The sequence below is a fragment of the Sminthopsis crassicaudata genome, chromosome X (assembly GCF_048593235.1).
Source record: "Sminthopsis crassicaudata isolate SCR6 chromosome X, ASM4859323v1, whole genome shotgun sequence".
Taxonomy (NCBI): Eukaryota; Metazoa; Chordata; class Mammalia; order Dasyuromorphia; family Dasyuridae; genus Sminthopsis; species Sminthopsis crassicaudata.
Genome location: NC_133623.1, coordinates 70,862,255 through 70,886,421, shown reverse-complemented (window position 1 = coordinate 70,886,421; position 24,167 = coordinate 70,862,255). Strand labels below are relative to the sequence as shown.

The 24,167-nt window shown below is 40.1% G+C and overlaps 1 protein-coding gene across 1 annotated transcript in view; it reads right to left on the bottom strand.

The window, feature by feature from the left end:
- Positions 1–1,620: 1,620 nt before the first annotated feature.
- DNAAF6 (dynein axonemal assembly factor 6) overlaps positions 1,621–24,167 on the bottom strand; it is an 83,026-nt gene continuing 60,479 nt past the window's right edge. Inside the window, exons 6-7 of the mRNA XM_074278183.1 lie at positions 14,015–14,100; positions 1,621–3,901 (exon numbers count right to left, since the gene is read on the bottom strand). Of these exons, the coding sequence (XP_074134284.1) occupies positions 3,772–3,901; positions 14,015–14,100 (216 nt within the window). The 3' untranslated portion in view covers positions 1,621–3,771. The remainder of the gene's footprint in view (positions 3,902–14,014; positions 14,101–24,167) is intronic.

Sequence of the window (24,167 nt, the reverse complement as noted above, 5' to 3'; positions counted from 1 at the left end):
CATGGGCTCAATATGGAAGGAGGTGGTGTTCTGGGATGATGTAGAAAATCCTGGGTGGTCCTAGGATGGATGGAGTGCTAGAGGGTTGGGGTGGAGCTTCATTAAAGCTGTATGAAAGAGAATTGGCCACTGAATTAGGAAGAGCTGCCTACTCTGTAGACTTTAAAAGAAAACTTTCTTCTGCTTCTGCCTTCTTCTCTCAGAATATATTGTAAGTCATATTCTCTTTAGTGACTTCCATAATTTAGCGTGGCTCCAAACACACACGCCCGAGTTAGGATGTTGGACGTCTCTTCCTTAGCTGGCGTTGGCCATACTTTAGGAAAAGCTCCTCTGTGGACAAGACGGCCCATAGCAGGCAGATGGGCCTGGCTTGCTAGAAGACAAGGAGCTTGAAGAAGTCTAATCACAGCTGAAAAACCAAATCAACAATCCCCCAAAGTGCAACATTTAGAGTTGTATGACTTTGGGCAAATCATTTAATTTTCCAGGCCTCAGATTCCATCTGTGTGATGATGCGGTTGGATCCCGATGATCAGCTCTTGATCTATCATTCTATGAATCTTCCAAATGAACATGAGAATGGTTCTAAGTTACTGCTTTATGTATAAGGGTTTTGCTTTTGTTGTCAATACATGCTTGAGTCTTTTTTTTGTGGAAGAAACAAATAGCCATTCCATATCTGATTCATATTATATATCACGTAGCTTTCTCCTGTCTCCTTTTGAGGGAGACCCTGGACATTAACCAAACTTAAGTGCCACATTATTTTCTCCAGGGCTCTGGGATGGGAGTCAGAGTAGAAGAATCTGATCCCCCTCTTTAAGGGGACAAGCTCTCCAAGAATTAAACTTGGCCCAGAGCTTAAAGTAACCCATTAATGGTAAAGAGGGAAGGTGAGGAAGTATCCCAGGCCTTCCACCCATTCACCCCCAGGAACCAGCAGTTGTTTTTTGTGCTTGTACATTTATATGTGGATATTGCAGAGATGTCTTGCCAGTAGGGGTCCCCATGCCAGGTTATAGTGGCCACCTAGGGCTCTGGGGCCTAATTTTGGTACCATGGTGGCCCAACATTGAAAGGATTTTGTGGTTTAGTATAATGTAGTCAATTCTGCATGGTCCCAGTAGAGACAGGATTCTCCAGTCCTGAACCTGCTTCAAATTACTTGCTGAAAAATGTTTGTGGCAGCCCTTTTTGTAGTGGCTAGAAACTGGAAACTGAATGGATGCCCGTTTATTGGAGAATGGTTCGGTAAATTATGGTATATGAACGTTATGGAATATTATTGTTCTGTAAGAAATGACCAGCAGGAGGAATACAGAGAGGATTGGAGAGACTTACATCAACTGATGCTGAGTGAAATGAGCAGAACCAGGAGAAAAACAATACTCTATGAGGATCAATTCTGATGGAAGTGGCTCTCTTCAACCATGAGAGGATCCAAACCAGTTCCAATTGTTCATTAATGAAGAGAATCAGCTACACCCAGAGAGAGAACTATGGGAAATGAATGTGGACCACAACATAGCATTTCCATTCTTTCTGTTTTTGTCCGCTTGCATTTTTGTTTTCCTTCTTGGGTTTTTTTTTAACCTTCTTTCTAAATCGGATCTTTCTTGAGCAGCAAGATAACTGTATAAATATATATACATATATTGGGTTTAACATATACTTTAACATATTTAACATGTATGGGACTGCCTGCCATGTAGGGGAGGGGGTGGGGAAGGAGGGAAAAAGATGGAACAGAAGTTTTTGCAAGGGTCAGTGTTGAAAAACTACCCATGCATCTGTTTTGTCAATAAAAAAAATTGTAATAAAAAATTACTTGCTGAGTTTCCCTTGGTAGAAAATAGAGTGGCACTTTATCCCAGGACCCTGAAGAAGTTCCTCATGGATAAATAATCATGTTGTCTCCCTCAAAAGAATACTGAAGCCAGGAACTGCTCCTAGCAAGGTGTCTGACACACAGTAGGGGGCTTAAAATTCCCATTAATTGCTTAATAAACCCTATCACTCTAAAAGTCTGACTATTTCTCTTTAAAAATAGCAAGTCCTCTGAATTGTCAAAAATGACTACTTCTGATCCCAAGGACAGTGAAGTAAGATGATTTCTAGATGGCTATAAATCACTGAACTAAATTACATTGTTCTTGAAGCTCAATTTCATTACATAATTAATACAGAACCATATAAGCAATGTCCAATGCAATTTGGCCTGGAAATGCTGTCTTCTCTTCCAGGGACAAAGTGTACCCAGTCATCCAGCTCACCTTATTTGAGTGATAGTCTTTCTAATTAGGACCAGCACATAAAATAGGGGGTGGGGTAGTATATTTCCCACTGATTCATTGCTATTCTTTGGAGAAGAGAAATGCTTACCCAGAGCTTATACTTTGGGGCATAATCCAAATAAACTCTTAAAATATTGCCTAGATTAAAAAGAAATGCTAAAACCACAATGCAGGTAAGAGTAGGTTACCCTTTTGATCCAAATCACTTCGGGGACTTAAATAACTCCCCCTCTACTTAGCCACTTAATCTTTGCTTCCCTTTTGTCTCCTCAGAAGACAGTTAGCAGGCTTATTTCAGTTTTAAATTCCAGAGAGCTCTTCCTGCTTAAGCACAGCCAATTGATCATAGTCCCAGTCCTGCTTGGTTCTACTTGACCTAATCACAGCCTAGATCCTTGCTGGCCCCTCAGCTGAAGGGGTGAGCTATCTCCATGACACATCTGTGGAGTCCTGATTTCCCCTGGCACTTGTGGGAGAAGGATGCTCATCGCTCAATTGTTCACTTTCGGTTTTCTCAATTTACTCTTGAGATTGAAGAAAAACATGGAAGAAGTGCCCATTTTGGAAGACGAGATTTCTTTTATTGCTAACTTGTTAACGAAAGATCTGCCTGATGGGGATACACTTTTATCTATGGGTAGACTTGAACAGTTAACAAGAACAGGGTCAAAAGACTAACACGCATCACCACTTATGAAGAAAGATTGGAAATGAGGGCGACATAGACAATTGGTAAGAATGCCACTTGTTTCTCTAACTGCTTTTCAGAATACCACCATATAGCACAGAGATTTCCTTCTCCCCACTCCCCCCCCCAAAAAAAAAGGCACTGGTAATAATTATAAGGCTGCCTAGAAAAAAAAAAACAGATTTTAAAATGTTTTTAAATGCAACTAATAATAAATACTTCAAACAGATCCAAATCACTCAAAGATTACAGCATCCCCTCTTTTCTTTTTCTCTTCAAACACGTATGATGAAAACACTAATGCTTATAAACAGAATGTCCCCCAAAGTTGTAGTGCAGTTTTACATTTTTAAGCTTTATCTGCACTAGAACTTTTGGGACAGCCTGTATACCAACTATGAGGACATTTCAATTACTTTACCATAAGCCAAATCTATACAGTTTAAGCAAATAGCAAAGAAATAAGGCCGCTTTATTTTGGTTTTGTTTGTTTGGGTCATCCTAAAGGCCAATTTTTGAGCAATGGCTTATGTCATTGCAATTTTCATTGGTTTGAGTCCATAAAACATTGTCTAAATGAATTTCATGGTCTAAATATTTCCATTGTTCTAAATACTATACTAGATTGATCATGTTGACATCTAATCAGTTCCTTAGTGATTACCCCTGTGTAAATGGATGATCTTGTCGCCAGCAGAACCATTGAGTACATAAGGAGTTTTCTTAGGACTCTGATGACGCTTCTAGTCTTACTGGACACGGTCTTATCTTAGCGCCGTTATGATTTCAGAAAAAATTAATGAAATCAAACTCTCTTTTCATGGTCAAGATGACTTCAAGGATCTCCATTTCTGTGATAAAAGTTGCTTTGCCAGTCTTGCTGTCCACAGGATGGGGAAGGTGCAGGAGCAGCTTACTAAAATATAGGAATAAACGTGTTAGAAATTGTTCCTTAAAACTGAAACAAAAATGAGAAAATATTTCCTTCACAGAAAAGAAACTATGAATGATCAGAGTAAGGTGAAGATTCACTGGTGAGCTTTCACTGAACTGATGAATAACTTGTGAAGTTTGGGTAACACATCCTCAGGCTAAGATTGCAGTTTTCATGACAAAGCCATGTAACTTTTGATTAAACCAAATCCTCTTCTTCCTGATGTCATAAATCACATCAATCTCTATCCTCTGCCTCCACTATACCCCACTGATGGATCCTCAGGGATCCCTGTCTATTGTTAACAAACTCCTGTTCATGCTAGTTCTCTTCCTCTCATAATCAATCTTATCACTTTTCTTTTTTTTTTGTTTGTTTGTTTTTCCAAATATATACAAAGATAGTTTTCAACATTCACCTTTGCAAAACTTCATGTTCCCAGTTTTTCTCCCTCCCTCCTTCTCTCCCCACTCCCCACGACAGCAAGCAGTCCAATATAAGTTAAACATGTTATCACCTTAAGAAGGACAGGGGAGACAGCCAGTCATGCCTTATTGCCCACGGTTGTTAGGTTCTTACTAAGTGCTAATGAGATAATGAGATATTAGGTTTTTACTAAGTGCTAAGTCGGTACTTGACAATTCTCTAGTTCCAGCCTTTACTGGGAGTTTTACTTGTGAATTCCTGGGGAGGAGCTTGCATGCTTAGGAGGAGCAAGTTTATTGGTTGAAGTAATTTTTCCCAGAAGCCCTTGCATTATCCCATGCCCATTCTCTGGGACGATAAAAGAGGGCAGCTCTGGAGGAAAAGAGAGTCTCTGCTCTAGACCAGACTTGAGGTGGCTCTCTGGAGGAAGAAGTCTCTCCTTTAGACCAGAGAGCGATCAGCAGTCTCTGGAGACAAACACGGTCTCTTCCATACCCTCTGTGGGCCAATCTCCTCCGTTGAGGTCCATGTCCTCCAGCTAGCTCACCTTGTCCAGATGTATGCAGCTACCATCTACCACCCTTTGCGTCTTACTTTCTACTTCCTCAGCAAGTTCAGTTCTTGGCTTTCCTTTCCACCCAAACTCTTGCCCTTATCCTTAATCACATCTACATTCATGCTGATGACCATTTGAACACCAGGTTAACCTCGTTAACTGCCAAGGCCTTCACTTCCACTGCACTCCAACCACTCATAAGAGTCACATCCTAAGGTTACAGCTACGGCATGGATGAAAAGGACGTTTTACCTCCAAGATCTTCAACTCTGAAACTTGCCTGATTGCCATCCTTGGACCTCGCACTTCTCCTTCAATTCACTCTTCATAAACCTGCTCTTTATCCTCCGAGGACCACAGAAAGATAACCTCTCTGAGGCTAATAATAGCTGTACCTTCCTCATTCTTTCTTGCCCTTTCTCTATACTAGATATCTTAAGTGAACCTCTCTCTCTTTGGCCTTCCTAGTGAAGGCCAAAGCCTTCCCTTGTAATCTCAATCTCATCTGATCTTCTCCCTTTCAGGAACTTACTTAATAATTCTTTCCTCTTCAGTCCTTTCCTAGCAACTGCTTCCTTCCCTGTTTGCTACAAGCATGCTTACGGCTTTCATAGTCTTTAAGAAACATTCCTTTGAGCTGAATATTAAGAAATTAGAAAGACTAAACTTTATCTCAAGGCAGAGACAAGTAAAGACAGTTTTCCCTCTGCCTCTGCAGAGGTTGGTTCCCTTAGTGTGGGACACTGTATATCAGCGTAGATCTTTTGGATGTGATGTTTACTTTTCCTAAATTTTTCCTCTTCTTTCTCTCTTTTCTTTCTTCCTTCCTTTCCTTGTTTCTCTTCTTTCTTTCTTCCTTTTTATATGGTTATAAGGGATGGTTCTCTGGAAGGGGGAAGGAGGAGGACACAGAGGAAAATCTAGGGGATGTAAAAACAAATTATAATTAAAAAGTCTGTTTTAAAAACTCCTCCTCTGACGCTGCCATTTCCACAAACTAGCATGATATATCTACTCCCTTTGGCAGCTAAATTCCTAAAAGGAGGTATCTGCTCCATCCAATGCCTCCACTGATCCCCACTTAGCTCCTTGCAATCGGCTTCCTATGCAAGTCATCTCTTTAATGGGCTTACTTAAAGATCACCCAAGACCTTGTGCTTGCTAAATCTGCATCTGTTTCTCAGTTGTCTTTCCCCTTAACTTTTCGGGAGCATTCAGCACCGCTGATCATTCCCTCCTTCTGCATACTCTCTCCTCTCCCTGATTTTCCTCCTATCTCTCTGAACCCTTTTTCTTGGTCTCCTTCACTGTCCCCTAACCATGGGTTCACCTTAAAGCTCTGTCCTCAGTATCTCTTGCCAGATCATCATCATCCTCCACTCTCTAAGTGTGCTTCCCCCCCCCAGCTCATCATCATCCTCCACTCTCTAAGTGTGCTTCCCCCCAGCTCATCATCCTCCTCCACTCTCTAAGTGTGCTCCCCCCTAGCTCATCATCATCCTCCACTCTCTAAGTGTGCTTCCCCCCCAGCTCATCATCATTCTCCACTCTCTAAGCGTGTTTCCCCCCCCAGATCATCATCCTCCACTCTCTAAGTGTGCTTCCCCCCCAGCTCATCCTCATCCTCCACTCTCTAAGTGTGCTTCCCCCCCAGATCATCATCCTCCACTCTCTAAGTGTGCTTCCCCCCCAGCTCATCATCATCCTCCACTCTCTAAGTGTGCTTCCCCCCCAGCTCATCCTCCTCCTCCACTCTCTAAGTGTGCTCCCCCTCCAAAAAAACAAAAACAAAAACAACAAACTTCTGTCTTATGTCCTCTTTTCTCTACAAGCTCTCTTTGTAATGTCATCTCCTCCTATAGGTTCAATTATTATTATTATTACACAGATGACTTCCAGATTCCAGTAACAAAGATTCCCCAGAGGGCAAAGGCCCCACATAGGCCAAAATCTTTGTAGCAGGCCTTTTGTAGCGGCAAGGAACTGGAACCCCATCAAGTTGGGGAATGGTCGAGAAAGTTCTGGTATATGAATGAAATGGAATATTATTGTTCTATAAGAAATGATAAGCAGATTGATTTCAGAAAAACCTGGAAAGACCTATATGAACTGATGCTGAATGTAGTGAGCAGAACCAAGAGAACATTGTACACAGCAACAAGAAGATTATGCAATGATCAACTGTGATAGATTTGGCTCTTTCCAATAATGTGGTGATTCAGGCCAATTCCAATAGACTTGTGATGGAAAGAGCCATCTGCGTTCAGAAAGAGAATTGTGGATCAAAGCTTGTTGTAGTTGTTATTATTTGTTGGCTTATTTTTTTCTTTCTCATGTTTTCCCTTTTGATCAGAATTTTCTTGCATAGCATAGCAAATGTGGAAATGTGTTTAGAGAAATTGCACGTTTAACCTGTATTGAATTGCTTGCTGTCTAGGGGGAAGGGGAGGGAGAAAAAATTTGGAACACAAGGTTTTGTAAGGGTGGATGCTGAAAACTATTTCTGCGTGTCTTTTGAAAAATAAAAAAACTTTAATTAAAAAAAAAAAGGGACAGCTAGGTGGTGCAGTGGATAGAGCACCAGCCTTGAATTCAGGAGGACCCAAGTTCAAATCTGGTCTCAGACACTTAACACTTCCTAGCTGTGTGACCCTGGGCAAGTCACTTAACCCCAATTGCCTCAGAAAAAGAAAAAAAAAAAAAACAACAAACAAAAACAACAACAACAAAAAAACATTCCCCAGAGGCAGATAAGTGGCACAGTGCATAGAGTGCTGGGTCTGGAGTCTTTTGACTCCTTTACCATAAGTTAAAATCCAGCCTCATACACTTACTAGCTATGTGACCTTGGGCAAGTAAGTCACTTAACCTCTGTTTGCCTCAATTTCCCCAACTATAAATTAGCACTCATTTACCTCAAGGTTGTAGGGAGGATCAAATGAGATAATATTTGTAAAACGTGCTTAGCACAGGTATAATAAGCACTTCAAAAATGCATATTCCCTCCCTTGAAATCCACATTTTTCAATTGCCTTCTGTACAGCATCATCTGGTTATTCTAGCCAAACCTCAAACTCAACCTTTCTATAGAGGGAAGAGTGCCGGCTCTGGACTCAGAAAGCCTGGTTTTCAATCCTACCTTCTAGTAATAGAAGGGTGTGTGACCTTAGACAAGACATTTCTCCCCTCTGGGCCTCAGGTTTTTAGTCTGTCAAATTGGGGAGAAGAGGGTTAGGCTATGTGACCTTCAAGGTTTCTTCTAGTTCTAAGTGTATGATCTCAGGATCATGGATTCTTCCTTTCCCCAGCCAAATCTGCTCCTGACCACTCCAGTGACTCGACAGTATCTCTGTTTTCACTTCCCTCCCCTGACAATGCAGGGCCCTTATCATTTTTTCTCCTTGCTTATTATAAAAGTGTCCCAAGCCTCAGCCTCTCCTCCACTCTCCTTTCTCTCCAATACTTCCTACATATCATAGGCTATTGTTCTGACTGTGGCATTTCCCTATTCAAGAATAAGTTGTGGAGTCATTTCAGTCATGTCCAATCCTTCAAGACCCCATTTGGGGATTTCTTGGAAAAGCTACTGAAGCGGTTTGCCATGTCCTTCACCAGTTCATTTTACAGATAAAGAAACTGAGGCAAACAGGCTAAAGGGACTTGCCTGGGGTCATACAGCTAGGAAGTGTCTGAGGCCAGACGGGAACTCGGGAAGATGAGTCTTCCTGATTCCATGCCTGGTGCTTTGTACAATACAGTGTCATCTAGCTGCCCCAAGAATCAGTTGTAGCTCCCTACTGCCTCTAGGATAAAATGCATATTCCTCAGACTGGCTTTTAAGGCCTTCCACCATCTGGTTCCAGCCTACTTTTCCAGGCTTACTCCCTAGCCACTCTGTATTCTGAACCATGCCCCTCACTTGTCTCCTACTTCTCTGTATCCCCCATGCCTTAGAAGGCACTCCCTCCTCATCTTTGTTTCAGAAACCTTATCTTTCTTCAAGATGAATGTCAGGTACCATCTCTTCTGAAATAGCATCCAGCTGCAAGAGGACTCCCTTCCTCCACAAGGGACTATTTGGTCTTGAATCTCCCCTTTCTCCCAACCCACTACGTTGCATTCGGGATCTGTGTACAGGTCTGGGGATATGACTTATACATTTTTCGAAGCTCAAGTCGGGGTCTTGTACGTGACAAGAGCTTAATAAGTACAAGCATAAACTGGTTTGCCCCATTCGTCCTCATAGTAGCATAGGGATGGAATGAGTCAACTCGTTGGCCTGGGCTGACCAGGCCCGTTGGATCGAAGCTGAACGGCTGAAAGGTTCTGTGTCACTGCGGCCCGAGTCCTCACCAGAGAGCTAACAATTGAGACTCAGTTTTGGCTTAATTACAATACCAGACTAATGAAAGTGTTTCTATTTTCTTGCTGCTGGCTCTTCTGACTCAACATTGATCAAAAAAAAAAAAATCTCCCTGATAGATTTCTGGATTTGTTTGCAGTTAATGGCCCAGTTGTCCAGCATGGAGCACTTTAGCTGCAATGTGGGTGATGAGACAGCCATCATTCTGTCATAGTGCTGTGTGTCTGAATTATGCATGGGCCTGGCAAATAGAAGACTCTAAAGAAAAATAAATGTTTGCAGCACTTATTGCTCCGTTTTCTCCGATAAAAACAACATGGACAGATGATTTTTTTTTCTAGAAGCTATAAGATTTCCAATCCCTAAAAGAAAATGCTATTTAAAAAAAGTATTAAGTTGAGTGCTTGAATTGAGTATTACTTTATAAAAACAAAACCCTTGCAAATCAATTCCCTCTTCAATCATATATGCGGACCTAAGTGCAGGAGATCTTTCTCATTAGAAATATTGATCGGCCATCTCAAGTTCCTAAAGGTGACCTTTTCTGTGAGGCTTTAGCTACTTGAAAAGCTACAGTCTAGGAGAAAGAACTCCCTCTACAGGCAGCAAATGCTTTTGCCCCAGAAAAAAAACAAAACAAAACAAAAAAAACAAAACACTTGTGTGCTCTGTAAAATTGTGTTGCTGTAAGGAATGTGGCTTGCTTTAGATCCTGCATTGATTCATATAAAAGTGCATCAAAACCAATTGGTGAGAAGATGCACATTTTCAAAATGCACCTTTTCAAATCTGCGCTGTGGGGTTTTCTTTAGCTTTTATCCTATAATGTTTTAAGAAGAAAACCTAAAACTCAAAAGTGGAGTAAATTATTCTCTTCAGCAGTATCAGGACATAGCCACTGTAAAAAATTAGCTGAAGGAGTCATGTCGATGATAACATAGATTTCTTTGCCTAGAGAGACCCACTCTAATGGACAGCCCCTGTTAGGGTGATAGAGCTTAACTACTCTTTCTGCTTTGGTAATTTCAACCAATTTAGACTTTTAGGAGAGAAGTACATTCGCTTGTTGTTTTTTACTGGGTGATGACCAAACTAAAATTAATATTTAAATGCGACAAAATTCTATTAAATATTTAACGAGTAAAATCTTCTCTTCCTCTAAAATGAAGCTCAAGTACTACCAACATGGGGCAGAGAAAAGCTCTTAACCATCTTAGTGTTTCTACACAGAGCAGTCACTCAATAAAATATGAACAGAACGAAGGAAAACAACTGCTCGGTTCACCATAGAATCACGCTTGAAAGGATTCCTGTACCATAAAATTGACTTGGACGGTGTCTTTAGGTTAAGATTCGCCCTTCACTTTGTCCTTAAGTATGGAACAATGATGGACAATGTGACTGATGGTCTCCACATGTTTGGATGGATTCATCACTTGGTCAACCACAGGGTTCCACTCTGGAAGATGATGGTTCCACATCTTCCACTCTGGAAGATGATGTACCATGTTACAGAAGGACTGCAAGTCTGTGATGGTGGAAGCACTCCAAGAAATTATGAATCCTTGAAGAGCTAATGCATTGTTCTTTAAGAGTTTCTGTTCAGTTGTATGCAGGAATACTATATTTATACTATTATATTATATATGTATATAATATAATATATTATATATAATACATATATATACATACTATTATATGAAGAACAACTGTGAATAACTTAGCTCTTCTCAGCAATACAATGATCCAAGACGGTTCTGAAGGACATATGCTAAAAGGTGTTGTCCATCTCCAGAGAAAGAACTGGTGGAGTCTGAAAGCAGATTGAGGCACACTTTTTCTTTACTTTTTAAATCTTCCTTGGGTTTTTGGGTCGCTTTTTTTCTTTCACAACAGGACTTACAAAGAATTGTGTTTTGCATGACTACACATGTATAACCTCTGTCAAGTTGCTTGCCTTTTCAATGAGAGGGAGAGAATTTGGAACTCAGAATTTGCAAAAGATATTAAAATTGGTTTTCCATGTAATTAGAGCAAAAGAAAATATTAGATGTTTTAAAAGAGCTTCTGTTCCGTAATCTAAGGTCAAATATTTAAGATTTTCTCTACTGAAACTACGTGAATATTAGCAACGCTATTCAAATATGAAAATCAAAAACTGCACACAAAATTTAGAGAGTTGCATGGTTCAGGTTTAGAGATCCTACTGTCATAGATCAACTTTGTTATGGCCAGATTTCATATTATGTAGTTTTAATTTCATGTATTTAGTAGATTAGGGAAGTGATTGGTTTCTGTATGCAGATGATAAACATATGTGCATTTTCTAGATCTCTTATAGGAGCTTAAACTTCAGACAAACTGGAAATAGCCTCTGAGTTTTTGGCTTGCTGTTTCAAAGGTGTGTCAGACTACAGGAAGCTCTCAATTATTTGCATTAATGAAGAGCAACAGCGGTGTAGCTCCTCAGCTTGGATCACTGGGTTTTTCCTGATTATGGTCAAATACACAATAGTGTACTTAGACACAAGCAGAGATTTACGTCACCAACCTGAGACTGCGATGGACGGTTTGGGTTTCAAAGAATTTCCTGCTGAAAGCAATTAAGCAGAATAGGTGTTCATATCAGTGAACATTTTGGAAGCAATGTTTGAGTTGTAGAGAATCTTTTTTTTTTTTTTTTTTTTCCCTGAGGCTGGGGTTAAGTGACTTGCCCAGGGTCACACAGCTAGCAAGTGCTAAGTGTCTCAGACCAGATTTGAACTCAGGTCCTCCTGAATTTAGGGCTGGTGCTCTATCCACTGCGCCACCTAGCTGCCCCAGGACACTAATATTCGTGACATGCTTTAGAAAACCTGATTAGAATCTTTTTTATCCTTTCTTCTTTTGCTTTTGTTGTGCCACAGTTCTCTTTTATTATCCTGACTCAGTTTTTCTAATTATCCTGACTCAGTCTCCCTAAATTATCTTGCCTGGGTTTCCCTAATTGTTTTGGCTCAGTTTATAACTGTTCTGCCCAATCCTGCAAAACCACCCCTCCCTCTTAATCAGAATATTTGATAAGGATAAAAGATCTTATATTTTAGAGTATCAGAATGCCTCTCCCCATCCCAAGCTATCAGAATGTCAGATACCATCTTATCAAGATGCCTCTCCCTATCTCTGGGGTGCCTCCTCCCCCATTATATCATCCCCATCTCCATTGGCTCATCCCACCCTGTCAGAGTCCCGTACCCGCTCTCAGCACCCTGACTCCGCCCCTGCCTCAGTCTACCCCCTGTGTCTGAGCCATGTGTATATATAGGTCATTGAGAAGTCACATTGTTTGCTGGTTTCTTGGAGACAACAAACCATGGATCCATTTAGTCCCAGTAAATCTCTCCCTTTTAAATAAAATATTCAATACTCTCTAATCTCTATCTTGCCTCAGTTTCTCAGGCATTATACTTTCAGTCTTCTTTTTAATCAATTTTATTGTTTTTACATTCTCTTCCTTTTTAAATCTCTGCATCCCTTGGCTCCCCTACCCAGGTAACCCTACCTTATAACAAAGAATTAAAAAAGAGAAAAAAAAGCAACTCAGCAAAGCTGACCAACATATGGACCCCACCTGACAATAGATACACAGAGTGTCCCCCCATGCAAAGAAGGGATGGAGAAGCGTTTTCACATTTCTTCTTTGAGTCTAAGCTTGATCATAATGATGACACAGCCCTCATTTTCATTGTGTTGCTCTTTCTGTCTAAACTGTCATTGTCATTGTATATAATGCTTGCCTAGTTCTTCTTTCTTAATTCTGCATTAGTTCATTTAAGCCTCCCCGGGCTTCCCTGAATTATTCACATTTGACATTTCTGTCAATATGGTATTATTCCATTCTATCCATGGACCACAACTTGGTTAGCCATCTGATGAATCTACTTAGTTTCTAATTCTGTGAATGTTTTGGTGACTGATGCAGAGATGAAGTCCTAGGGTGTGAAGGAGTAGAAGGCTGCATGTACTGATAAGGCTGAGGGTCAGTTTTGCTATTTGTTTTTTTTCTTTTTCTTTGTTAATCTTTGTTACAATTGAAGGCTCACTAGATAGGAGATGGCGGAGAAAGGATACGATGGAAACGAATGTTTAAAAAGTATCATGCAAAATGTGATTCTTAACATTTTGGTTTCAAGCAGTTGATAGAATTGGACTTTGCTGATGCTCATCCAATGTAACCATTAAAATACATACAAACTTTAAAACCAGGTTCTCCATCTATGCTATTCCAGTAGAGAATTTATAAGAATTCACATACAGAGATTAATAACTTTCAAATATCTTCACTTAGTATTTGTCCTGACAGGCCAATTAATTGGGTTTAAAAAAAAAAGAAACCTAAATTCTTCCAAATATGCTGACATTGTGTAAACTAAATATCTGACTAGTTAAAAAGTTCAACTTCTAGTAGGATGACTTGGCATAGTATAGACATGGCCTTTCCTTAGGTGCCAAAACAAAATCATGCTATACATTTTAAATAAAAAGATATCAACTGTCTACACCATATTAATGGTATACGCTATTCTTTTTCTTTTTCTTTTTTCCTGAGGCTGGGGTTAAGTGACTTGCCCAGGGTCATACAGCTAGGAAGTGTGAAGTGTCTGAGATCAAATTTGAACTCGGGTCCTCCTGAATTCAAGGCTGGTGCTCAATCCACTGAGCCACCTAGCTGCCCCGGTATATGCTATTCTAAACATCAGATTTAACTTACTGCTTGGGGGTACGAAGATCAAGCATTTTTTCATGGATATCCAGAGTGATCTCAGAAGTCTTGGTACCTGGCAATTTAATTTTAACCTGAAAGAGAAAATGATAATGTTCTTTTAATTTGAGAGTTTTTAGAGCTTTCCACATGAGAAACTTATTTGGATCTCTTCCCATAAAAAATTGTAGGACTACTTCTCTAGGACTGAGCCCAAGCTTAAGGGGAGAGGGACACTTTGCTGAGAACCTTGAGACTGGGAGTTCCCTGTTAGGTGGAAGTCTTCATACACATCAAAGTATTTGTTAGCAGCACTTTTTGTGGTAGCAAAGGACTAGAAATAAAGTAGGTACTCAATGGTTTGTTGTTGTCCAATCATTTCAGTCACGTCTCTCTGTGAAGCCATTTGTGCATTGGAATGGTTTGCCATTTCCTTCTTCAGCTCCTTTTATAGATGGGGAAACTGAGACAAATAGAGGTAAGTGACTTGCCCAGAGTCATACAGCCAGTAAGTAGGAGACCAGACTTGAACTAAGAAAGATGAGTTTTCCTGGCTCCAGGCCCTGTGCTGCATCCACTGCAGCACCACCTTAGCTGCCTTGCTCATCGATGGGGCATGGTTGTGGTTTGGTGAAATGATAAATATGAAGATTACAGAGTAACCAACAAAACAATATGCGTGGTAACTACAACCTCGTGAATGGAAAAGACAGCAACAATAATCAAAACTGAATCTGTGAAATTACAGTGGCCATGTTTGACCCCAAAGAAGACACACGAGAACATCTCTGCCCCTTCTTTCCCTCCTTCCTTAGCAGAGATAAAGGGCTGTAAATATGGAATATTATATATAATGTCAAACTTTTTCAAAAGTGCTGGTGAATTTTGCCGAACGTTTTTTCCTTCTTGTTTCTTTCTGGTTACAAGAGATGGCTCTCTGGGAGGGAAAGAAGAAAGAATACATTTGAAAATGTAGGTAATATTAAAACTGAAGGCATTTTATTTCACACCAAAAATCCAACTGTAATACTATTGAAAAATGATTGAATTCAGACCAACTCTAATAGATGGAGAGAGCCATCTGCTTCCAGAGAGAGGACTGTGGAACCTGAATGTGGATCACAACATAGTATTTTCCCCTGTTTTGTTGTTGTTGTTGCTTGCTTTTTTTTCCTTTCTCATTTCCCCCTTTTGATCTGATTTTTCTTGTGCAACATAATTGTGGAAATATGTTTAGAAGAATCCCACATACTTAATATCTATTGGATTGCTTGCTGTCTAGGGGAGGGGATGAGGAGGAAGGGAGAAACATTTGGAACACAAAGTGTTGCAGGAATGAATGTTGCAAACTATCCTTGCATATATTTTGAAAAATAAAAAGCTATTATTAAAAAAATAAAATAACTGTAGACAATTAAAAAAGAGAAAAATGACTGAAAACCAAGGGTTTACAGCTAACTAAATCTCTCCTCTGGTGTAACTGAAATTAAAAGAGTCTCTCCCATATGAGGCAATTAAAGTTACAAGTAGAAAATGTGGTTTTAGGGTGTTTTTGTGGGGGGGGGACAAGGAAAGTGGAGGAGGAAGCAAATTAACTCTGATGGGGCCACATTGTTATCATACAAGGTAGTTCTTTCCTTAATAGAAGGTCTTAACAAAAACCACCTCTTGAAATATAATGAGGCAGGCTATTAGAGACTTAGCCTTAATATATGGAAAGTAGAGAGAGCTGCCAAATGAGCCCTATCTGATTGTACCAGGGATCTGACCAGGCCCATAAACCACAAATAGCTTAATAGGATTGACCAACCAATTTAAGGGATTAAAGTTACTCTCTTTGCATTAAGATGCAAACTGAATAACTTCTTTTTAATGGGAGGCTGGGTGAACCAAGGAGAACAGGCTGAAGTATCAGGGGGAAAATTTCCAAGCTTTTCATCTTAACTTTCTGAATAGTTAATCCACAAAAGGAAGAATACACTAAGTCTGAGTGCCCTGTTTGACCCTGAGGATGTAGTGACCCTGGGACCCTGTGCTGGCCACAGGTCTAAAACATGAAGCACTGCAGATTCTACCTATGGCTCTTCTCATGGCTAAAGGGAAAAGGGGCCAAGTGAAGTTGTGGAGATGAGAGAAGGGATGAAGCTGGGTCACTGCCTGTAAGACTGCAGCCTATCAGAAATGATCCTCAAGGGGGAGGGAAACTGTTCCCTTTACTGAAGGAATCTTGCCTAGATCTTTCTCTAAATCTACCCAATCCACCAGAGATCTTCTTCTGGGTCTTTTAATACTTTGAGGTTACCAGCTTTACTGAAGCTGTCTTCCCTTTAAGATAATCACTCGGACACTGTATTCCCTTTTGATCTGTGATCCCTTTCGGAGTCTCAGCCCCTCCTGGGGAAGGCATATCCCCCCAGATAAGTTATCTTTTGGGGATGTCAGGGCCTTTGATTCAATTAGAATTCCTGGTCAAAAAAGCATCCCTTTGAAATGTTGTTAATTCCAATAGGAGATCTGGGCTGGAAACTGATTAAGTGTCTAGGCCTGGGAACCGGAGTCCTGAAGCCTCAATATGCCTTTTAAAGGGCAGTTTCTGGCCTCACTCCTTGCAGAGGCCCAAGCAGTTTGCTAGGACCCTGCCTCCTGAGAAGTCATTCTCTTCTCAGTGCCAGACTCCATTTCCCTAATGGGATTTTGCCACTATACAAGTCAGTCTCTTAGCAAACTGATTTCTATCCAACAATAAACTTGCATTTTTGCCATTAATATTTTGGGATAAGTGAATTCTTTCACTCTGGACCTGCAGGCCGACCAAAAGGGGATTTCAACAATTCTCTTATTGACGTCTTATGACCTCATCACTACTGGGAATAGAGGGGATACTAACCTCATCAATCCCAGTCAGAGAAAAGAAGAAAGGGATAGTCAAAATTCTGTTGTAAAGCCAGACAGGGTCAATATGCTGAGAGAATCACAAAGCAAACGGAGACAAATACATGATCTTTGTTGAAAAGGATCAGACAACTGGAGAGAAACTTGAGATGCGTAAAGTTAGAGAAGCCGTCCCAAATGTTCACAGGGTCTATTTGTGTCCACCCTGTGGCAGAGCATTCCAAGCTTGTATTGGTCTGATCAGTCACAGTTGGACACACTGTAACTCAACTCTGACACAGTGATGCCATTTTAGTCCTCTTTGAGACTGAAGGACAACAACCGAGACCAACCAACCAAAGGACAGGGCAGAATCCAAAGCTGGATTGGGAGCACATAGTCTAAGAGTGCTAAATCCTATCATACTAGAAGTCCAGGGGTAACAAGGAATTAGAGCATCGAGAGATTACTTGATTCAAAATCCTCATTTTATAGAATAAAAAAAAACAACAACAAAATTGAGGTTTAAAGAGTTTCAGCAACTTGTTTGAGGTCACAAATAGTTGCTCATGGTCAAATGGGGATCCAGATCTTCCAATGCCCAAGCCAGTTCTCCTTCCACCATATTATGTGCTTCTATTTTTATATATTGTTATCATGATCGATCAGTATGGGTGCATGCTCTCTGAAGCTCTTCTCTTATGTCTCATCCTAGACAAATCTTGCTTAGATCTTTCTCTAAATCTACCCAATCCACCAGAGATCTTCTTCTGGGTCTTTTAATACTTTGAGGTTGCCAGTGAATCTCTTCCAATGTGATTCTGGCATCAAATATTCCCCAGAGGGAAAGGGACCCACATGTGCCCAAATGTTTGTAGCAGCCCTTTTTGTAGTGGCAAAAAATTGGAAAGTGAGCAGATACATCAGTTGGGGAATGGCTGAATAAGTTATGGTATATAAAGGTAAGGGAATATTCTTGTTCTATGAGAAATGATGAGCAGGAGGATTTCAGAAAAGCCTGGGAAGATTTACATGAACTGATGCTGAATACAGTGAGCAGAACATTGTACACAGAAACAAAATTGTGTGATAACAACAAGTTCTGCGGTGACTTGGTTCTTCTCAGCCATGAGGTGATTCAAGGCAATTCCAACAGACTTGTGATGGAAAGAGCCATCTCCATCCAGAGAGAGAACTGTGAAAACTGAATGTGGATCAGAGCATACTATTTTCACCTTTTTTATTGTAGTTGTTTGTTAGCTTTTTTTTTTCCTTTTCTCATGTTTTCCCCCTTTTACTCTGATTTTTCTTGCACAGCATGATAAATGTGTTAATATGTTTAGAAGAATTGCGCATGTTTAACTTATATTGCATTGCTTGCTGTCTTGGGGGGGGGTGTGAGGGGGAAGGAGAGGGAAAAAATTTGAAACACAAGATTTTGCAAAGGTGTATGTTGAAAACTTTGCATGTATTTGGAAAAATAAAATTATTAAAATTTAATTTAAATTAAAATTAAAGTTTTTAAATACTTGGGGGGGAAAAGGCCCTGTGGTTGTGGCTTTAGGTCAGTCTTTTTGTCTAAAAGTGAGTTTTTAATAAAGTTGATTTTTATCAGATCAAATGAGAAAGTTACCAATGACCATTTCTTTTTTTTTTATTTTTTTTATTTTTTTAAATTTTTTTTATTATATATATATATTTTATAATATTATCCCTTGTATTCATTTTTCCAAATTACCCCCCCTCCCTCTATTCCCTCCCCCCGATGACAGGCAATCCCATACCTTTTACATGTGTTACAATATAGTCTAGGTACAATACATGTGTGTGAATATCATTTTCTTGTTGCACAATAAACATTAGAATCTGAAGGTACATGTAACCTGGGCAGACAGATATTAGTGCTAACAATTTACATTCACTTCCCAGTGTTTCTTCTCTGGGTGTAGCTACCTCTGTCCATCATTGATCAACTGGAAGTGAGTTGGATCTTCTTTATGTTGAAGATTTCCACTTCCATCAGAATACATCCTCATACAGTATTGTTGTTGAAGTGTACAGTGATCTCCTGGTTCTGCTCATTTCACTCAGCATCAGTTGATTTAAGTCTCTCCAAGCCTCTCTGTATTCCTCCTGCTGGTCATTTCTTACAGAGCAATAATATTCCATAACCTTCATATACCACAATTTACCCAACCATTCTCCAACTGATGGACATCCATTCATCTTCCAGTTTCTAGCTACAACAAAAAGAGCTGCCACAAACATTTTGGCACATATATGTCTCTTTCCGCTCTTTAGTATTTCTTTGGGATATAATCCCAATAACAGCGCTGCTGGGTCAAAGGGTATGCACAGTTTGATAACTTTTTGGGCATAATTCCAGATTGCTCTCCAGAATGGCTGGATTCTTTCGCAACTCCACCAGCAATGTATTAGTGTCCCAATTTCCCCACATCCCCTCCAACATTTATCATTATTTGTTCCTGTCATCTTAGCCAATCTGACAGGTGTGTAGTGGTATCTCAGAGTGGTCTTAATTTGCATTTCTCTGATCAGTAGTGATTTGGACCATTTCTTAATAACATAAAAGAAGTCATATATGGAAGGGAATAAGTATTAATATAGCCAGGGCCAGGCACTGTACATGTTATCTCATTCGATCCTTGAGATCCTATGAGGAAGGTGCTGTCATACAGCAGGCAAATGCTCCAACACCAGTAAGTTAACATGTTTAGGATGATGATGATGATGATGACGACGACGACGACAATGATGACAACGACAACGACTACTACTTCTACTAGGATTTTTAGAGCACTTTAAAGTCTGCAAAGCACTTTCCAAATATTATCATATTTAATCCTCGCAATAACCCTGGGAGGTAAGTGCTATTATTATCCCCATTCTATGGATGAAGAAACTAAGGCAAACAGAGGTTAAATGAATTGCCTAGAGTTATACAACTAGTAAGTGTCTGAAGTCACATTTGAATTCTGGTCTTCCAGAGTGCTCTCCATTGTACCACCTGAATATCGAGTTCCTCAAATAGAGTTCAGTGATGACAATGTCACTTGAAAAAACTGGGGCCATCTATAAGCAAAAACATTTGTTCCTAATCACTCCTCTCTCTACATAATATACAAATGGAACCCTAAAATTTGGATGAGGCCCAAGAACTGATTCCTAGAACAAAAAAAAAGGGAATAGAGGCTTCTAGCCACTAGGTGGCACCACAGTGCGGAGAACACAGGGCCTGGAGTCAGGAAGAACTGAGTTCAGATTTGCCTTCAGATACTTACTAGCTATGTCAGCCTGGATAAGTCATGCAAGCCCTGTCTACCTCAGTTTTCTCATCTGTAAAGTGAAGATCATTTAAGTACCTACCTCCCAGGGTTGTTGTGAGGATCAAATGAGATGATATTTGTAAAGTGATGAGAAGTGCCTGGCACACAGTAAGAGCTTAATAAATGCTTATTTCTTTCCTTTATTTAAATTTTTAAAAATCTGTTTCACCTCTTTTTAAGTTATTGCAATAGTAAGGTAAAAGGAATGAACAAATGTTAATTCTCACATGAAAATATCTGAGTAGTTCATCCACTGAGAATTTAAGTTTTCTAAGGTGAGCTTTCATTAATCGTCTCCTCTGATGTTTTGACGTGATGTGGCAGGGACCCTGGATTCTCAAAGTCTATGCAAGCAGCATACAATAGTGGGTCCTATTTTTATTGTTGATCTTCAGACATTTCTAGTTGTATCTTACTCTCCGTGTCCTCATTTGGGGTATTCTTAGCAGAAATACTAGAATGGTATGTCATTTCCTTCTCCGACTCATGAGGAAACTGAGGCAAACAGGTTGAGGTGATTTACCCTGGGTCACACAGCTAGGAAGTATCTGAGGTCATATTGAACTCAGGTCTTTCTGACTCCAGACCCAGAACTCTATCCATTGCAGCGCCACCTGGAGCTAACTGGACCCAAGGCTACCCTAGCCAAGCGTGTTGGAGGTCTGGCACTCAGTAATGGGTTGTTGTTTTTTTTTTCTCTGATAGCAATCCCCAAAGACCATCTACTATAGCAACAAAGGCTACCTCACCTCCCGCATGCATTCATGATGTACCTGCCTGCACTAAGGATCTCACAAATCCTGATGTATTCTTTAAACAGCAAAGAGCCCCACTGCTCCTGTGGGTAGTTTATGGTTGTATTCTGTACAACTTGATGCTAATAACCAACAGGCATGGGCTCCTCACTTGACTTCTAATCACAGATTATAAACTAAGACTTGCTTGACAAATATTCAGGCAGTGGTTCTGGACTCAGAGGACTTGACTTCATATCCTACCTCTGACACTTAGGACTTTGGCCAAATCACCTAACTTCTCGAACTCAGTTTCCTCTTCTGTAAAATGAGAGGCTTGGACAAGCTGGCCCTTGAGGCCCCTTCCAGTTCTAGACATTGGACAAATCACTTCCCCTCAGTTTCTTCCTCTGTAAAACAAGAGAGCTGGATCAGCTGACCTCTGAGGGCCCTGCCAGCTCGACACATAGGCCTTTGCCAGCTTTGCAGACATAGCAGAGCATTTAAGCACAAGTTACTGTCTATATGCCTAAACTGAGACGTGAAAGCCCAGATTTCCTGCCTCCTATCTTAATAAAGCCAACTCAAGCATGGACTTTCTCTCTCCCAAGTGGTAAGCCTGAAAAGCCATTTACTCCTGGCATTGGCTAGGACCCGAGCATGAGCATCAGCACTCACTGAAGAAAGATTCCTTACAGTAAGTCTGACATAAACCCCACCCAGGAGCTTTCCAGATGAGGATGAGGTTTTTCAAATGATTAGCCAGCAAAAATGCAAAGCAGCATAGATCTTGTCCTGGACCGGGTCTTTCCTGTTGCCAGTGGGTCACCAGACAGCCCTGTTTCAGATGATAGTGTCAGACAGAGGTGCTCACGGATACCCTCACTGTTTTCCTAGACTATCATTTTTCCTTAGATTTTTAGAAGCAACTTGGAATAAAAGAATTCCATCTCCAGGAAAGAAAGGAAGCATAGGGCCACTTGCTTTGAGGAAAGAAAGGAAGCATAGGCCCACTTGCTTTGAGGAAAGAAAAGAAGCCTAGGCCCACTTGCTTTGAGGAAAGAAAGGAAGCATAGGCCCACTTGCTTTGAGGAAAGAAAAGAAGCATGGGCCCACTTGCTTTGAGGAAAGAAAGGAAGCCCAGGCCCACTTGCTTTGAGGAAAGAAAGGAAGCATAGGGCCACTTGCTTTGAACATAGAAATTTTCTATAAGAGAAAAAAGAGCAAGGACATAACAAGATGAAGATCCTTAGCTCTGTTTGATTCAGGTATGACTCACAAGCGTTGACCACCCATGTCAAAATAATCTCACCCTATTGCCAGACTCAGGAATTATTAGATGAGGAATATTCCTATACAGAGGAACACAGTGGGGAAATCAATGTTAGAAAGATCAGTCCTCAAGTAGAACTCAAAAAGCTGTCTTTCCAAATTTTTCTTAGATGCAAACAAACCTGTACCAGTACCTTCTGAGAAGCTATGTGGCATTTTTTTTCTGGTGGGTTTACTGACTTAAATCTACATCTGAATTAAAACTCAAAAGAAATAGCATTAGTTAGGATCTCAGATAGCCAAGCTTCAGATCAAAAAAGAAAGGCTTACAAATCATAGTACTTTTAACCTAAATTACCTCAGGGCTGACCGGATTTGCTTCATTATACCTCCCCTTTCCTCTTCTTTTAGTACAGACCTTTTCCCACCCCTTAATGTCTTTTTCTTTGATATCATCACATCAGAGTCCATTCACAACCACACCCTCCATCCATATGATGCCTCTGTCTGTTCCAGTAACAGATACAGTTCTCAAGAATTACAGATAGCATTTCCCCATCTAGGGATTTAAATGGTTTAACCTTACAATAATATATTTTTCCTCTGTTGACCTTTTTATGCTTCTCTGGAGTCCTGTGTTTGTAGATTAACTTTTCTGTTTCATTCTGGTTTTTTCCATAGAAATGATCTCTTACTTCATTGAAGATTCATCGCTTCCCCTGAAAGATGATGCTGTCTTTCTGGGTAGTTAATTCTTGGTTATAACCCTAGGTCCTTTGCCTTCATTCCTGAAGGCATAATACCATATTCCTATGGTATTCCAGGTCCTCCAATCCTTTATTGTAAAAGCTACCACATCCTGAGTAATCCTGACTGTTCCTCCTTGATATTTGAATTGTTTTTGTTTGGCAGCCTGCAGTATTTTTTTTTCCTTAGGATAATAGTTCTAGAGTTCCGCAACAATGTTCTTTGGGGTTTTCCTTGTGGGATTGCTTTCTGAAGATAATCAGTGGATTCTTTCAATCAGTATTCCCCCTCTGTTTCTAGAATATTGAGACAGTTTTTCTTGATGATCTCTTAAAATTAAGAATGCTATCCAGGCTCTTTTTTGGGTCATGGCCTTCAGGTAGGCCAGTAATTTTTTAAATTGTCTCTTCTGTATCTATTTTTCAGGTAGGCTGTTTTTCCAATGAGGTATTTCACATTTTCTTCCATTTTTTCCATTCTTTGTAGTTTGTTTGACCGATTCTTGCTGTCTCACAGAGGCATTAGCTTCCATTTACCCATTCTGGTTTTTAATGTGTGAATTTCTGCAGTTAGCTTTTGTATATCTTTTTTCATTTGGTTAATTCTACTTTTGAAGGTGTTTTTTTCTTCAGTGGATTTTTTTTTTTACATTTGGCCAATTTTATTTTTAAGGAGTTGTTTCCTTCAAGTTTTTCCTTCCTTTTCCAAGCTGTGGACTCTCTCTTGCACACTTCTCAATTTTTTCTCATTTTTCCTTCTATTGCTTTTATTTGCCTTTTAAAGTCTTTTATGAGCACTTCCAAGAAAGCTCTTTGGGCTTGAGACCAATTTATATACTCTTTGAGATTTCCTCTGTAGACATTTTGTTCTCATTTGAGTTGATGTTTTGGTCTTCCATGTTACCATAATAGCTTTTTGTGGTCAAAGTTCTTTTCTGTTTCTTGCTCATTTTCTTTCCTTTTCTTTTAGTGTTTCCTCCTTTTTTCCTTTTATGTTCCAGCTCTGTTCCTGGGCTAAAGGAGGCATTGTCCCAAGCTTCCTATCTAGCTCTGAGTCTTGGCTTTGAGATAAGGGCCTCTTCTGTTTTCAGGGGTTTTCCCAGAGTTTGCCTTCTGAGCTGAAACTGGAGGCTGCCGCATTGGTTTGTTCCTTTATTGAGCCAGGACTGAGAGTCTCAATTGCTGATTTGGC